The 18,594-nt window shown below is 34.8% G+C and overlaps 1 protein-coding gene across 1 annotated transcript in view; it reads left to right on the top strand.

The window, feature by feature from the left end:
- ANGPT1 (angiopoietin 1) overlaps positions 1 to 14,388 on the top strand; it is a 120,021-nt gene extending 105,633 nt beyond the window's left edge. Inside the window, exons 8-9 of the mRNA XM_015819665.1 lie at positions 4,776 to 4,906; positions 14,189 to 14,388. Coding sequence (XP_015675151.1) covers positions 4,776 to 4,906; positions 14,189 to 14,349 — 292 coding nt within the window. The 3' untranslated portion in view covers positions 14,350 to 14,388. The remainder of the gene's footprint in view (positions 1 to 4,775; positions 4,907 to 14,188) is intronic.
- The last annotated feature ends 4,206 nt before the right edge of the window (positions 14,389 to 18,594 follow it).

The following is an 18,594-nucleotide window of genomic DNA, read 5'->3' on the forward strand; positions in this document are numbered from 1 at the left end:
GGATGTGTGAACCTTAATAGACAACTTGACTCCAAAGAATTGGAACTAATTCATCTCATAAACAAAATATTTGAATGCAAGGTATCAAACTGTGCTTTTTGGAATCATTTAAAGTCAATTCAGAGACTTACATAGACTTCCTAGATTTTGCAGAGCCTTCAAATATGTAATCTCAGATATAACACAGTTCATTTTAGAAACACAGAGAGGCAGACTTATTTATGTGTAACATTAGCAGAATTGCAAAAAGAATTCTCATCTAGATGCTAACATATGTTCCATTTTCTGATAATACCTAGGGGTTTGACTTCCATTTGAAGTTCAAAAATCCTCTGACCCCTTTCTCACTCAAAACTGATGCTGGGGTTTTGATCCTCAATGTTCAATGGAATACAACATCATAAAAATAGAAGCCTCTACTCAGTCCCTTAGGATCCTCAATCCTCAAGATGTGTTTTAAAGTAGGTTTTCAGAACCTGTTGCATACATAGTTGGAATTATTTCTCCCATTTTAAGCTGTGATAGAAGTTCTGTTAGCAGAAGAGAAGAATTGGCTTCAAACTATGTATTATTCCGCATATATTGCATCAGTGAGAATGATAGCATTTTAGTTTACACTGTGCAAAAAATAGAGATTCATATACATTCTGTATACAAGTAAGACAACAAAGATGAAATCTATATTTTACATGCTCAGTTGCTAATTCATCCTTGTGGAATATCTACCCATAGAATGAACACTAGCTTCATTCCTCCTAATATTCCAGAAGTTAATGAAGATGAGATCCTTGCATTGTTTGGACTTTGATCAGTTCATGTTTGCTTTAATATAATTGTATTTATTCTAGATTTTTAAAACTAATTTATACTTATAGTCCTTGTTCTTTGTTACCTAAAATAATGTAAGTCTTGATCTGGCAGGAGAGAAATAGAGTAATAAATGAATGTGGTACTCAATAGAGAAACTCGAATAGCTACGTTAGCCACCTAGAAAATGCCTATAAAGCAGAAGAAAATACCATAAGCAAACATATTTTTACAGCAAATGACACTAAGAGGTATAATGCTTCTGCTACTGGAGATAATATATATATTCTATCCTTTGATAGTAGCTAGCAATACCTTTGTTCTTAATAAATTTATCTCATTTACTTCTAGTAAAAATGTAGTGGCTATAACTATTTATACAACTGATGATCTAGTTCAGCTTTGGTCCTGCTTCAACCAATGCTTTACTCCATCCATTGCTTTTATTTTCAAGAAATCTCAATCATTTGTCATAGTATTTTGTATTGTATCCCAGCATTCTTCATTATCCTCATTATTTTGGTTAGGGGAAGACTAAAATGTGGTGTTGGAGATAACATTGATGTTGTATGAAATGGAGACAGAAGTATCACTACTATTAGTTCACAAATTAGATGTAGGAGATGACCAGAAAAAGCCGGAGGGAAGGGTCAAACACATCATTAGACATGAGTTCCTTTGCACCCACAAGAGATCTAAGTCCTGCCCACCTTGAATTCCTTTGACTCTTACCTACTGCCAGTTTGCTTTGGCCATTAGTAGTTCAAATTCTTGTAGAGAGCTTAAGCTTGTAATAAATCTTTGTGCTCATTTGAACTGCTTGGATTTTCTGATTTCCCTGGGACTTGACAGTAGCATTTGTTTTGTGCAAATACAGTTTGTGGGAATATGAAACAATAGGGATGTAAGTATACAATATATAGGAATATATTCCAAGAATAGAAAGTAAAATAGATGACCTTTATGGGAATATGCATGAACCACTATTAGGCAAAAAGTCCAGGAAACAATATAACATTGGATATTGCTGCAGCAAATGCCTGCTTGATTCACTGGAATTAAGGAGGAGGAATAATACAATCAGCCTTGCACAATTTTGTTATTACAGCCAAACTCAACAGAACTTTTTTTAGCCCTCCTGTGGAGATGATTTCCTCATTTTCCTCTAGCTAGTGGAGCTGACACCAAGCAAAAATTCATCATTTTTAGTGGATTTTACATCCAAATTTTTGAACTTTGGTGCTGGAGAAGACTCTTGAGAATACCACGGGCAACCAAGAAAGCAAATAAATGGATCATTGAACAAATAAACCCAGAGTTCTCAGTCAAGGCACAATTTATTCTACTTTAGACACATTATGCAAAGACGTAGCTCTCCAAAGAAGGCTGTAATGCTGGGAAAGATAGAAGGAAAGAGAAGGATAACCCGCAGCAAGACGGATGGACTCAGTTATAGTGGTGATGGGGCTTCACTACTGGAAGAGCTGAAGGACTAGGTTAAGAACAGATCATCATGGAGAAAAATCTATCTATATGATTGCTAAGAGTCAACAACCTCCTGATATCATAGAATCAATTAATCAACATCAAGAGTCAGAAGATCTGAAACTGAACAATGCACACACCCAATATTCCATCCAAAATTCTAAGAATTTCATTCCTACCAATAAAGAATATTTATAGCTCAGGGCAAACCCCATTCCTTACTAGCACTGATGGTATTATCTAGTTTGGGAAATGAAACATCTACAAGAAAACAACCAAGCTCAGAGAGCACTCATTTTCATTCCTGCTAAATAGGTTTCTTGTTTTAATGGCATTAGGAAAAACAGCCTCCTTCTCCAATCCATTTTTTGAACCTTTTTTCCCCTGCAGCTGCATTAATTTAAATGATTTTCATTAAGAAAGAGAAATACAATAGCCAACATTTCATCAAGTAGTAACTGCAATATAAATCTCACATATTGGTATAGTCTCCTCCTTTCAGAATTTGTATTATGGGGTTTTTCAAAGATGCTATTAGTTAAAAATATAACGTGCAGCATTTTTCCATTTGAGCATCTTTTGAAACTGGTTTATTTAAATAAAAAGAGTGCCAATGTCAACACTGCAATATAAATACAAAATTGAGCATCACAGGCCATTTGCACCCAGTTTTCCATCTTTCCAAGAAATCATCTAAACTTGGTGTCCTTTGCATAAACATCTGATACATGGCTTGCTGACAATATTACACAAAGAATGCAAGCTCAGTTGTATGATGATGATATCAAGTTACATACAACTGACCTACTCCCACAAACACTGATAATCCTACAGTTCTGATGATCCTTATCATTATGACCATTCTCACCAATTTGGTCCTAAGAATGGCCAAATTACTTGAGGAAGTTTAACATATCCCAACTTAAAAAACAAACAAACCACTCACTAGACTTTTATCTAATACCTTCATAGTGGCATATTCTATCCAAATTTGATTAACTGATGTCAAAAAGTCAGGTTCCATTCTTTTATGCTGACATCGGCTTCTGTAAGTCTAGCTTGGGTGATGTACTGACGATCTGTGACAGTTTAAAATAAGCTTGGAGATACCATATCTCAAAGTCATTTTTCTCTCAGCACTATTCCATAGGCATTTATTTTCCTCTTTGGGTGGGTGGGGGAAACCAAGATAATTTACCAAAATAAGCCATCAATGTCCAAACCACTAAATCTAGAAAGCTTTAATCTCAATTTAGTTTGTTTATGTTTAATTTAAAATGCATAAAGTCAGGCAAAAAGCTTTAGAATATATAGCTCCTAAACCTCATTTTTATATTGCCTTAGAAAACAGTATCTAATTGGCACTGCTAACTGTGCCTTATAAAGTTTAGATGTTTTCATAACCAGTATTTTTTCCAAGATATTTTATCTTTAGCCTGCATTTGGAATTGCTTTTATCACACAATTAGCTGATTGGTCACATTCTTTCTAACACATACTCTCTCTCTCTCTCTCTCTCTCTCTCTCTCTCTCTCTCTCTCTCTCTCTCTCTCTCTCTCTCTCTCTCTCTCTCTCTCTCTCTCACACACACACACACACACACACACATGAGAAACAATGTTTAGCTCTTTAAAAAGACACATGTCAAAATATCATGGATCATGCCCTTAAGCATAAATAGGCAATATGTTACTTTCAGTGCCATCTGACATATTTATCTGAAATGAGAATTATCTAAATAATCTTCTTCTAAACTAAATTGAGTAGAGGACTAAGATCTCACAATTTTTCAGCAGAATCTATTGGAAAAATCTACTATGAAAAGCTATCCTGGAATTGCCATAGAATTAGACATTCTAATCTAATAGACTATCTTGAATGAAAGCAAGCAAAAGAAACTGGTGACTTCCAATGCACCACAACTGATTCTTTATTGCTATATAAAGATGAACTTGTCGTACAGCTAGAGTTTAAGTGCAAATTTTAAGAAGGAAAGAAAAAGTGAACTGGAGATTGTTGATCCATATTCTATATGGAGCAAGATGCAAATATCTGTTGTTGTATTTAGAAAAATCCTTTCCTTCAGGAAGCTGATCCAAGATATTTTCGCTTACCTGCTAGAAAAGATTCCATCATCCAGTCAGCATCATTTCTGAGATTTTGTATTTGTCATTCTATATCTTTTTCTTACTCTTTTTAATTAACCTGCATTGTTCATATACTTCAAATAGCATAATTATTAATAACTGAGTGTTGAGGCCATCTTGCCCTTCATGCTAATTTCACTTGAAGGAAAGGAATCAGTGAAATAAATTCTTAGCAACATGCCAGGGAATCACTTAGCAACATGCCAGGGAATCACATCTCGGATTTCTGAAATTTCCTAGGTCTGTTTTCTGAAGCCCCAAGTCAGGGTCAGTTTTTAAATAACTGTACTTGATAATATCTCCCCTCTCTTAACCTCTTCTCTTTTTCTTTCTTAGGCTGTATCTCAAGGGTCATTCTGGAACAGCAGGGAAACAAAGCAGTCTGATATTACACGGTGCTGACTTTAGTACCAAAGATGCTGACAATGACAATTGTATGTGCAAATGTGCTCTTATGCTAACAGGAGGTAAGCATCCAGTTACAGAATCATACATAATGTTTTGGTGAAATGACAGGGAGGAACAGAACATGATTACACTATTTCTGAATGATTGTAGATCTTATTTTTCAAGGGATTTCAGTAAGGTTTTAACATGGAAAATCCCAAGCTTTCTCTGTTACTAAATTTTGTACCCTTGGCTTTCTTTACTCCATGAGTAAAAATACACACTTAAGGGATCAAATGAAATAATCAGCCTAATAAACTTGTCTCTTTGGGCTTTTTCAGACTAGAAAATCTGATCACCCAGGGAAAGTCAGAATGATGAAAATATATGCAACAGATAATATATATAAATAAAATATATGCAACAGATAAGGATTTTAGGTAGGGATGATTTTAAAAGTAATTTTAATCGGAAACACAGCTGGCAATATTTGGTTTTTAATTCGGCTTTTATTGGGGTTTTTATTTTTGTATTTCTGTATTTTGTATTTTGTGTATATTATTTGTTTTTTAATATGCTGTGAACCGCCCTGAGTCCTATGGGAGAAGGGCGGTATACAAATTAAAATTAACATTAACATAACATTAACATAACACCAAAATCAGTAGCTGTATAGTTCACACCTCCCAGTGAAAAAGCTGAAAAACATACTGAGGCAGTAAAAAAGAATTTCTCAGTTATACTGAGAATAAGATTTTTTAAAAAATCCAAATCTTCTTATTTTCAAGGCAAGATAGCTGTTGATAAATTGCAAAGCAAATTTTGGAATAGCGTTAATTTATCTTTTGGATCCTAAATGTGCAAATGTTCCTGACTGAGTATTAATTGAGTTTGATTGGATTGTAAAAACTAAGTTAGAATAGTATGTATGTTTATATTTTTACCATATGCATTTTCCTATGAGATAGAAATTTAAACACTTCTCAATGATCAGACTTAGAAAGATGTATTGAAATAGCTTGGTCCCAAAACCAGTTGTGAATATAACTTAATAAAACAATTCATCTTAGAAATAATTGTATTCTGGACAGTAAAGTTCCTTATCAGACTTTCTGTTGGTCTTGGCAATCCATGTAGACAGCTCATTCATTATAAATTATATTAAAAATATACATGCGTTCTGTAGCTATCTTTGATAGACTGGATGGAATTCTGTAGTTTCTCTGAGAAATGCAGAATATATATGGCAAATAACAGCATATATGAATGGAGCTGCTGACTAAAATAATCAGGGTTAACAACATTACATATACACATTGCATTTCTTGTTTAATTTGACATAAAGCAGTTTCTTGTAGGGAAATTAAATCTCCTTTTGACTAAATTCTGCCTTGCAATTAGGGATAGAACTTCAAAGTGTTGTGTATTTCTCTCTCTCTCTCTCTCTCTCTCTCTCTCTCTCTCTCTCTCATTCACACACACACACACACACACACACACACACAGAGAGAGAGAGAGAGAGAGAGAGAGAGAAGGGAGCATAACAACATGAATCCTGTAGATATTTCTTTTTCAGAGGTAAGTTAGGGATCTTTAATAGGAAATGTTTCGCATTTATATAGAAAAATATTCCCAGAATCCTTTGTGGATTACTTACTTACATTTGAATAGAACCAATGAACATTAACAAGTTATTGATGGGAAAAGATTCATATACATAAAAAGACATCCTATTACTTATTCCCTTGAGTATATAAGTCACTCGTGTGTGAACTGGATCTCTCACATCAGAAATAATAAATGGCCTCAAAGATCTGACAAAAGGAAACCTACTTAATCAAAGTAGTCAGTCATGAGCTCTAAAATCTACAGTCTAGTATATTGTTCCTACAGGCATAATTTAGGTAGACTGTCATCCCATCCTGTGTTGGACTTTCTAGAGTTTAATTTGACTGCTTAAGAAAAATCTCACAAAATCTTTCATGGTATGATTGATTTTGTAAAGTAGATTAGTAATAGATACTACCTACTAATCCATACTTTTGGCAGTGTAAATGGATCCAAGAGCTTCTTATGTAGACTTAACTCTGAAAAAGAAACAAACAAACAAGAAAGAGGATTAGTTTTTTTCTTTCTTGTTCAGCTTTGTCTTAAATTTCTACAAGATTACATTCTTGTTACAGTTAACCACCAGTTGATCTGCTTTCTTTTTTGTTGGTTATTAGCCCCTAAGGTACAATTTTGTTACCAAATATGGATCAACTGCATCAAAATAGCAGAATCCCAGAATATATCTGGCACTAATTCTTCCCCAAAGATTTTGTTATGAAGTGTTACTTTAGGGGTGAAGATGGTCAAAGTTTTGTAAATATGTAAAATATGCAAAAGAGGGCTAAAATAATAATCCAGTGGATTCAAACAGAAGAGTATAACCCTTAAAGTTACGGATTAATTGTTGTTACTAATATTCCCAGTGTTTAAAAACAATGACTCTTTTCCTCCTGATACTGAAGTAGCCATAGCAGAAATAAATTCAAGGCTTCTTCAATGAATTCGTCCATCATCTCCAAAGACTAGATAGGAAATCCAGAATTTAAAGTTTATATTTTAATTAGAAAAATAACAGTATCTAAGCATTTTAGTTTGGGAAAAATGTTATTTGATGGAGTCAAAAAAAATCTGACAGCATTCTGCTAATGATGTGCAATGAACTTGTTTGTTTTTTTACCTCCTCTGCAGACCACTCTAATTATATCCTGTGTTTGCACAGTAACCTGGCTTTAAAACTTAACAAAATTGGCAGCTAACATCCTTCTCCTTTAGGGGGTCAGAAAATAAATTTTTTCAGCTTTAATGTCACCAATATGAACCTTAACATTTGGTCTCATAAATAGGATTTTTGAAAGGGTAGCAATAGCAATAGCATTAGACTTATATATATATATCGCTTTACAGTGCTTTATAGCCCTCTCTAAGTGGTTTATAGAGTCAGCATATTGCCTCCAACAATCTGGATCCTCATTTTACTGACCTCGGAAAGACAAAAGGCTGAGTCAACCTTGAGTCAGTCAGGACTGAATTCCTGGCAGTGAGACAAATTAGCCTGTAATACTGCATTCTAACCACTACACCACCACAACTCAAATGATTAAAATCATGATGTCACAGGTTACTTTTCACCCACATATTACTTTCTTGTGAAAGTGAGGGATCTGAAAAAAATCCACCAAGGATTTCTGTGTCATTAGGTCCATTGAACCAGATTTTGAAACATTTGAATTGAGAAGACTAAAAGAAGTCCATAAACCATGCTCTTTCTCTATTTAAAAAAAATCTTGAGAAAATGTCATTTTCTTATGTGGATGTTTCTGAGAAAGAACGTAAGTTTCTAAAAGCTGCATAAGAAAAAAAGCATAAATGTGTAAAAGAGATAGATTTCATTGGGTAAATTGATATTTTGAAACATCTGACTGAGCAATATTTTTTTAAAAAAATGTTATCAGGAAGAAGCACGCTGGCTTTAAAGGTTTCTAATGGAAATTATATTCAGAACTGTACATTAGAGAGAGTTGAATGGAAAAGTTTTGATATTAAGGAAAGCTGTGAATGAAAATGATGGATATCAGTTATTTTTAATACCATTCCCACAAACTCCCACCACCTACACATACATACACTAGAACATGGGTCTAGAAACACAGACAGTAAATAGATCAGATTTCTGCATTCACAATTGAAGCAAATAGGAAATAGGAGATCTATTGTTTTTTGGGTAGATGGGGTTAAAAACAGGTGTCAAATAACTGTGGAGGAATGGAAAGTTGATTGTCTTTATAGACTATTCCTTAAACCTAAAATGCAAAGCTGATTTTATCTATAGAGAAAGGAAGAAAACCTGTTCAGTGTTATATTTATAATTTTATGCCATCCCATGTGTATTAGCTAATAACACTTCTATAAAGGGCGGCATAAAAAATTAATGAGGAGAAAAGTAGTATCTTACTGCATTTTCAATTCAACTTATTAATTAGCTTAGATAGTTGGGGCACTTAATTATGGCTAAACTCAAAAAGCTTAGCAGAGTTGGATCTGTTTAGTTCCACATTATTTCAAGACAAACTACAAGGTCACACAGCTCAAAGGAGACTTTACTTCAAAAAAAAATTAGATAAGTACTCTGAATCAAGAAAATGATGTTGAAAACTACATGCATAAATTTATTATCTCATGGTTAGTGTGGTTATTAAACTTATCATGGCAACACCACCAAAACTGAAATTCAAAATTAATCTGGAAATCTTCAAAAGGAAATAGTAATAATTATCATCAGAATTTCATACATCTCTAATTTATTCAGAAGAAAGATTGGAGAAAATGGGAATAATGATGTGGTGCACAAAAAGAGTACACTTTGGGGCTTTAGTTCAATAATTATTTTAATTTCTATTGCACATTCTTAATGACTATTGCAATGCCCTACCTCAAAGTGAGAGGTAGAGGGAAGAGGGAAGAAGAAAAAAGGAAGACTGAATGAACAGAAAGAGAGATTGGGGAGAGAAGAGTAAGACTGAATTGCATGCCTTAAATTCAAAGAGGTTATCAATGGACATGAGCAGTAAATAATGAAAGCCTTTTGCAGGTAGTCTTCAACCCAGAACCATTGGTTTAGCAACAATTCAAAGTTACAATGGCATTGAAAAAATGATAACCGTCACAGCATCCCCAGAGTCACGTTATCAAAATCTGAGTGCTTGGCAACTAGCATGTATTTACAATGATTGCAGTGTGCCGGGGTCATGTGATTGCCATTGGCAACTATCCCAGTTAGCTTTTGACAAGCAAAGTCAATAAAGGGAAGCTGGATTCACTTAACAACTGCAGTGATTTGCTTCACAATAATGGCAAAAAGGTCATAAAATCGGGTATGACTCAATTAACTAACTTGCTTAGCAACAGAAATGCTTAGCAACAGAAACAGCAACCCAATTGGTTTGTAAGTCGAGGACTATCTGTATAATTGGGGGATTTAAATACTAGAATGCTGAAAATGGAAAGAAAAAGGAGGGTCATTCCGTTATTAATTTGTGAGTTCAAAACGGCTCGACTTAATTTTTTTATTTCCTATAATTACATCAATTCAAATAGAATCTGATAGAATCAGATAGTTTTATGTAAAAACCATAGGGCTTCTCCCAATCTCCCAGCATTAGAAGTGAAATAGTAGAGCTTGCAGAGCTAGAAACATGAAAAATAAAAACCAATACTTACTTATGATTTTACCAAGCATGCATATTCCCACAAGGTTCCGCCTTGCCCATTTGATAATCTAACTAAGCTCTGCTAGTAAAATGATACACTGATTCCCTACAATCTAATTATTTTAGTTTCGATTGTTTGAATTCATTTCTCTTCAGTGCCATCCACAATGGAGGAGAATCTGGAAATGTTTGTTTCTCAGTGATTTATTTGGCCATGTTTACCTCTTAAAAGTTTGGCTCCAAATATTTAAACAACAACCCAAAAAAACCTGCCGAGGACAGAATTTGAGCTCAGATGACTGCATATTTTCAAGAAATAAATGGTGTGCCTTTCCAATCCCTTCCATCCTGAAGAGCAATCTTTGGGAAATGGGGACACTTTTTAAGGCAATAATCCAGGCAATTTGTCAGTACAGACCAGCTTTTTGCCTCTTGGTTTCCCTTTACCATAATTGGATGAAGGTGAAATTTCTCTTCTCTTCATCTTAATGCAGTGTCCTATATACATCATGACTTGTGGTATGATGTGGATTTCATCATTTTGACAAAAGCACCAGAATAACAGAGTTGGAAGGGACCTTGGAGGTCTGTGGTCCAACTCTCTGCTCAAGCAGGAAACCCTGTATGATTTCAGACAAATTGTTGTTCAATCTCTTCTTAAAAGCCTCCAGTGTTGCAGCACCCACAGCTTCTGGAGGCAACTCATTCCACTGATTAATTGTTCTAACTGTCAGAAAATTTCCAGGTTGGTTCTCTCCTTGATTGATTTCCCTCCATTGCTTCTTGTCCTGCCATCAGGTGCTTTGGAGAATAGGTTGTGCGCCTCCTCTTTGTGGCAGCCCTTAGATATTGGAACACTGCTATCATGTCACCACTAGTCTTTTCATTAAAGTAAACATATCCAATTCCTGCAACCATTCTTCATATGTCTTAGCGTTCAATCCCCTAATCATTTTGTTGTTCTTCTCTGCACTCTTTCTAGAGTGTCAGCATATTTTATATTATGGTGGCCAAAACTGGATGCAGTGTTCCAAGTGTGTGGTCTTATCAAGGCATTATAAAGTAGTATTAACACTTCATGTGATCTTGAATCTATCCCTCTCGTAATGCAGCCTAGGACCGTGTTGGCTTTTTTGGCAGCTGTAGCACACTGCTGGCTCATATTTAAGTGATTGTCCACTAGGAGTCCAGATCCTTAAATGTCTAAAATCAGTTATCTGGAATTATTTCCACCAGAAATGCCAAGGACTGAAATTGGATATTTTTTGCATGTACTCTTAAAAAATTCACTGTTGATTGAAAAATCCTGGAAATCAGCTTAACAGATGTTGCTCATAATTTTAATAGTTAACACAAACAATAAAAAGGTTCAATGAAATTATCCAATGGGCTATAGCTTGTTCTAGTACCAACATCTCATAAAAAACTGTCCATGCAAAAATGCCTATGAGCGAGAACTGGTAAAGGAGGGATATCAACCATTTTGTTTTGGGTCTGCAGGAAAGAAAATAAACAGAAATAATATTTGTTGTTCTGTAAAGCAAAGAGTAAGAGTAAGATAACAAGAATTTATGCTAGAATATAACCTTAACATGTCCAAAATCTTATTTTTAAACACTTACTTGGGAACTGCAATTATGTTTATTCATTGCATAAGCTCGCATGGTGATAATGTTGAAACCATTCAAGGCTTTGCTATACTGTATATAAAGACAAAATTAGCTCTCAATTAGTTGAGTATGAAGAGTGGTGTAGGATAAAAGCATAGCATCATGCTATCTGAAAATCATATTTCTATATTAATTAAGAAAAGTGGAATTAAGCTTGAATAAAACTAGGAGATAACATTTGTAAGGCCAGATTAAAATTAATCAGGAGCCAATTTGAGACTAAATGCATTTCCTATATTTCCACAGGTAAAGCTAGATGTAAAGCTGGGTTAGGGTTAGAGATTAGGGTCCACTTTAATAGTGAGTAGTCCACTTTCTTAACATTTTAATTATTCATAATATTATTTTAGCATTTATAATATTACATACAAGCATAGATTGTGATTTTCTTATTTGCTATTATAAAGTATGATAAAAAGCAAATGTAAAGATCCACAGCTATAGTTTATGGCAATAAATTTGCATGCAACTTTTATGCTGAAGTTTAAAATGGCCACAAATGCTATAAAAAAAAATAGATGTTCAAAAAAAAGGAAGCACTGAAAGTACTCTTCTGATAATATATAGATTCTGCTGGGATTAAATTTGTTTTGTTTTGTTCTTCCAATAGATGCTTAGTCAGGTAAAAGCCAGGAAGAATTCAATATGTCTAATATTGATCTTTTGTTGATACAAATCCACAAAGATCATTAGAACAGGAAGGATTATATTTACCTGAATTAATTGAATAGGGTAGCCAGAGGATATTTTATGGACTTTTCAGAAAGCAAAAGAAAAAAAACCACTGCTTTAAACATACATAGAATTCTTAAATTGTACTGCTCTAAGCATTTGTACTATTCTAAACATTCACAGAATTCTTAAATTAAGAGTAGGAGAATGAACCTCAAGTTACCTAGTTTGTCTTTCATTCAAACATAGTGCCCTCACAACCAGCTTAATTGGGTCAATTGTATGTTTAGTGTGAGAACTTCAAAATAGCATCACCTAGATCAGTGGTTCTCAACCTATGGGTCGCGACCCCATTTGGGGTTGATCGACCATTTCACGGAGGTCGCCAAGCAAGGCTGTCCGCCATTTTTTTCCCCTTTTCCGGCGGCTGCCTTACCTCCCTTGAGCTGGGCCAGCTGGTGGTCGGCCTGCTCCATCTCTGCCGCTTGCCAGCTACGCCTCGGCCGGCGCAGGGGGCGGAACCACGCATGCGCGGCGCTCCCGGGCAGGGAAAGTCCTCGACTTACAACCGGTTGGGTAGTCCTTGACTTACGACCGGTTTAGTCCTTGACTTACGACCGGTTTAGTCCTTGACTTACGACCGGTTGGGGGTCGCGGCATTAAAAAGGTTGAGAACCACTGACCTAGTAGATTGAAATTCCAACTTGAATTTAACTCAGAACAGTTCCTGTTAGATCTGGTGTTAAATTCACTATATCTAGTTGATAAAGTCTTAAATGTTTTTTTCAGACAACTATGGTAGAGATAACCTGGAGAAACCATGAAAATTGAAGAACTCTTTTAGGATTCTTTTTCTATGTTTGTTTTAGATGCCAAACTCACTTTTATACAGGAGCATCTGAAAAAGAGACACAACATATAATTTATCTATGATAATGCTGGCCTTGGCTGTTGTTTTTATTTATATTATTATTTATTTAATTTTACCACCACCACCAATGGGGAAAGGATTTTTTTAACAAAAACTGAAAGAATCACCTTTGCGATGGCTAGTAGTTCTAAAAATAATTGATTCTCTAACATTATGACCTCTTGGTTTAGAAATATGTAGCTAACCAACGGTGGGAGAATAATTCTGGAAAAGGGACTAACAAATAATACCAAATGGTCAGTTAATTTTTTGTGGATATTTAGCTTTAATAATTAGTGGAGAAATTCACCAGCTGGAAATCCAGGTTGAAAATTAGACAGCAAAAATTACTAGATATACATAAAGCCAGCCACCTGTAACCTGGTATGGGATCTTATTTAAAGGCTAAAGAGAAGGAGTCAAAATATAGAAGAGCCAATAGGCAGCAAATAGAATTTGTATTTATTGAAATATTTGTCCTAGTTTTCCCCCCAAGAATAGAATCCATATGCTATATTGTAAAATATATTATAAAATTCCTTTGCTTATAGAGCAGCTCATATTTAGCTCTAAAAATGGTTTTGTGATTTTCTTTTCTTTTCTTTTGCTTTGGGAAGGTTGTCTACTTATAAATATCAGCCTCAGTCCTCCAAGCATACAAAAAGAATGGTGTGGTTCTTTTAATCAAGCCTCAAATTATTTTTGCATGTTTGCTTAAAAAATCTAGAACCCTTACATCATCGCTAGCTTCACTGCTGAGTTACCATACATTTGCTCATCAGCTTCATATTGCAAACCAAAAATATAATGGTTCATTAGTTAATGAATCTGTTTATTTCCTAATGCTTTTAGGTTGGTGGTTTGATGCCTGTGGCCCTTCCAATCTCAACGGGATGTTTTACTCAGCTGGACAACACCATGGAAAAATAAATGGGATCAAATGGCATTACTTCAAAGGTCCAAGTTATTCATTACGGTCCACAACTATGATGATCCGTCCCTTGGACTTTTAAAGAGCCAAGAAGATAGTGGCCTTCTGAAGGACACCATATGTAATCTTTACAAGCAAAAGGTGGAAACTCCCTGAAAATATTGGATTCCAACATCCAAGTTGTCTTTGGATCTTATTTCGCTGGCTGCAGTAATCAAACACAAGTCGCTGTCCAATCCTGGGACAGGTGAAACTGTGGATTATGAATAATATAAAATAGCTTTTTTGGCTATTCAGTGGACAACCTTAAGGTTCAGTTGCCACAAATAAACTGGTATCTTTTAACCAAAGCCTTTTTTGCTGTTTTTTTTTCTTTTTTTTTCTTTGATCAAGAGAAATTTTAAAAATATAAGACATGCAAACCAAGTGGCCTTTTGAAAAAACAGAAATAAAGTCTAATGGATGGCAGAAGATGTTTGTCTATCAGGAAAATGGTATCAGATCAATGTAGAAGCACAACTGCTATTTATTTGTAGCCCCTTAAAATACAACGATGGCCTCTTAACCTGGCATCAGAAAATGTGATTGAGATGGAAAACTTCTCTTTAATACCAGAACAATATGGCATATAGGAGTTATTTCTCATTAAACCCATTTCAAACATGGAATATCCTTCAAAGAGACAATGAATCAAGTTGGACAGAAAAATAAGAGCAATATGCAAGAATGGTTAGTTGACCTGTATGGGTAGGCTAAAATTTGGCAATCTAGATAATTGGATTCTTCCAAATATTTCAACTATGGTTGATAGCATGATAACAAAAGGAATTATGGATTTTTCTTTCTGATTGCTCCAGCTTTACTTTGCTTCATATGACATTCCAATATGAATGCCACATGAAAAATAAAGAAAAATAAAAAGCACAGCTCTTTTAAAAAAATGCAAAATCAAGATATTTGTACATAGATTTATAACATGGATACACAAATACAAAAAATATGAAAAGAGCATAACCATGTATTAACTGGATTTACTTTATCAGTCTTGCTGGTTTGCATGTACACATGTAAATGTTATTAGTAAGTGGCTAGATTTTCACATCTGTTATTCAACCTTCATTTGACAGAGTTCAACAGAAAACTATGAGTTATTTCCTATCCTTTATTTACACCTTTGGACAGTGGCTTGGAAATTAAGGCATACAAGAGAAGAAAGAGATTGCAGGTATGGATTCAAATACCCAGAATGGAAAGCAGTTATATTAAATTGCTTTGGGAAAACAAGACTCCTATTTAAAATGAGTAGGATTGAAGTTTAGTTCCCTAGATCATTATCTAGATGGTACACATAATCTTGGCTTCAGAGAGTTCTAAGATTGTGGGTTATTGTGTTTTCTACTTGTTTCCAATACATCCATAATCAAAATTCCATGTGCGTTCTGATGAGTGTTGAAACCTAGTTCATATATTTGGCCAAGGTTACAAGGTCTTTCATCGATATTTCAGCTTCCAATGTACATCTAACATTAGATACAACACCATATCTGAGGAACGTTGGAAGTTGAATCAAACCATCAACTCATCTCACTTCTATTTTTATGGTTTTAGAAAAGCATAGACTTTGGCAGTAAGCTGTGGTCCATCATTTATATGTATGCTGATCATTTACATATAAACATGATATTACTTATTTTTAACTGTATTCCATTTTTCCCTTGGGAAGATTATATTAATTTGTTGATTCAGCAATATATACATATGTGCCTTTAAATATTTCCTCAAGATAAAGAGGCTTATGATAAGCAAAATACAGAATGATAATTTAGGACATTTATGCATTTGGTCTTTTTACTGAAATTAAATGGGAAATTTTGCACCCAGACTTCATGTTACTAAGCAACTTGTATCATTTGAACACGCTAAGTGAAGAACATGTATTGCAGATAAATTCATTTTGTGTGTGGGGGGGAATCTTGAATTCTCGTTGGGAAAGATAAAATTTCCAACCATTTTTCAAAGTCAGGACTTCCCATTATCTGCTGCTCAAAGAGTACAGGGAGAGAATTGCCTCGTAATGTTTTCCCCTGAAATTTAATAGAAACCCAGGATATCAAGGAGGTCACAGATTGCCAGAGAGATGATTGTACAGGGAAATAGTGGACATTCATTTATACACTTCTTGGCCACTGTATAATAAATAAGAGCAGAAATGTTAAAGTCCGCCCATGAGGATTTAAAAAAAAAACTGTGAAAAAAATTCTGAAGCATCAAAGCAAAGGAGAACTGGTTGAAAACATTCAGGAATGTTGAAAAAAAACACATTTTTTTCACCCACCATTAATTCAAGCAGATTCATGTGAAGTGGAGAGAGACTATGGCTCAGTGGTACAATATATCAACATGTAGAATTTCTAAATCCTGTCCTTGTATCTCAAGAGCCGTGGTGGTGCAGTGGTTTGAATGCAGTATTGCAGGTTAACTTTGCCCACTGCCAACAGTTCGAACCTGACCAACTCAAGGTTGACTCAGCCTTCCATCCTTCTGAGGTCGGTAAAATAAAGACCCATAATGTTGGGGGTAATATGCTGACTCTGTTAACCACTTAGAGAGGTCTGTAAAACACTATACAGTGTTTAAGTGCAGTTTAAGTGCAATTTCTATTGCTATGTCCGAAAGTTCATAAAACAATTTAAGTGATACAAGTGCCTACCTGAGCTACCTTCTATCACAATAAATAATCCTGGATTAGATAGAGAAACTGTATGATCTGGTAACTCATCTTTTTATGCTTCTTTCTGCTATATACAATGAGGTTCTCATTTTCTCAAGACAGTAATTATTCTCTTCTATTATGTACATGACTGATGGCTCTGAAATTAAAACATCATTGGGTTTAACCAATGTATGAGCCCTTTTTAATTATTTTTAATTAATAATTTCTGTTGTATCTAATACAATTGTCTCAGTTTCCTGTTAATCCAGGGAAATCATGTTTCTTCTGTGTATGGAACAAAATCATTCATTTTTAAAACAAAATATGAAAGAACAAGGATGTACCACAGTGTTCTTTGTAATTGGGATAGTTTTCAAGTTAAGTTGTGTATTTATGTATTTGTTTATATTTCAGTGGTTTATATATTCAGTGGTTCCTGCCAACGGTTGCTTTTTCTCTTATTTCAACAATCTTCATTTATGTCCAGAGATTGTGGTGCTTCTCACTAGTGGCATTTTTTTTAAAGTCGCCAAATCCAGACTGCTACTGTGTGGGCTCAGTTGCAAACAGTGGAGGGTTTTTAAAAAGTCAAACCTACAGGCATATTTACTGTTTATTTATCTCTGTTTGAAGAAATGGGGGACATGATTTCCTATCCTTTATAATAAAATGTTTAAAACATGCTAGATGGTTCTATATTTTAACTTGGTTGGGAAATGCATTTTTGTGGCAGCCCTGCTCTTGAAATTCAACATTTTAAAAAGAAAGCTGAAGAATATTTCAAATCCCAGGCAGAGAGGGGATGAAAAGCTGTACTCTAAAAACTTTACAAGGGGGTCTGATGATTCAGCAGTTAAAGATGGTGAGCTTGTCAGTGGAAAGCTGACAGCCTGAGTTCAAGACCCAAGTGCTGTGTGACAGGGTGAGCTCCTGTCCTTGCCCAGCTCCTGACCACCTAGCAGTTAAAAAAAAAAAGCATGTGTATGCGAGCAGATAAACAGTTACCACTTGTGTACGAAGGTAAAAGCATTCTGTGTATACTCATGTTGATCACATGACCATGGAAATGCCTTCAACTAAGAAATGGAGATGAGCATTGCTAGAGCTGGAAACAACCAGACAGGGGAAACCTTTACCTTTTCAAACTTTGCACAAGGGGAAGTGTTTTCTTTCTCAATACTAAAGCTTTTTTCTTTTTCTTCTGATGTTCCAAATGATGATCTCATCCAACCGATTATTATATGATTTGGATTTTTATTTCTTGGTTAATCATGCCTGTTCTTCTGGGTCATTTACAAATGAAACTGAATTACTTTTTTCTTCATCCTTAATTACTTTTCATTCTTTAATCATTCATTCACAAAAATTGGCACCGGCCACTCTCAAATGATTTTAATTCTTTTACCTCGAGCCAGCTATTGTTTCCCATAGCTATTAGGGAGAAAGTATTTTAACCATTGCTTTGAAATAGATTTATCCACATTTTTTTCAAGGAACTGAAATGCAATTAGACTTCTTCAATGAGCACATTGATGCCAGACTAACTTGTTTTACAAAACCAAAACAAAAGCAGAGGCTGATGAAGCAGTGTGGTTTAATTCCTAACAAAAAGTG

Source organism: Protobothrops mucrosquamatus, unplaced genomic scaffold, assembly GCF_001527695.2.
Source record: "Protobothrops mucrosquamatus isolate PMUCROS unplaced genomic scaffold, P.Mucros_1.0 scaffold_149, whole genome shotgun sequence".
NCBI classification, from domain to species: Eukaryota; Metazoa; Chordata; class Lepidosauria; order Squamata; family Viperidae; genus Protobothrops; species Protobothrops mucrosquamatus.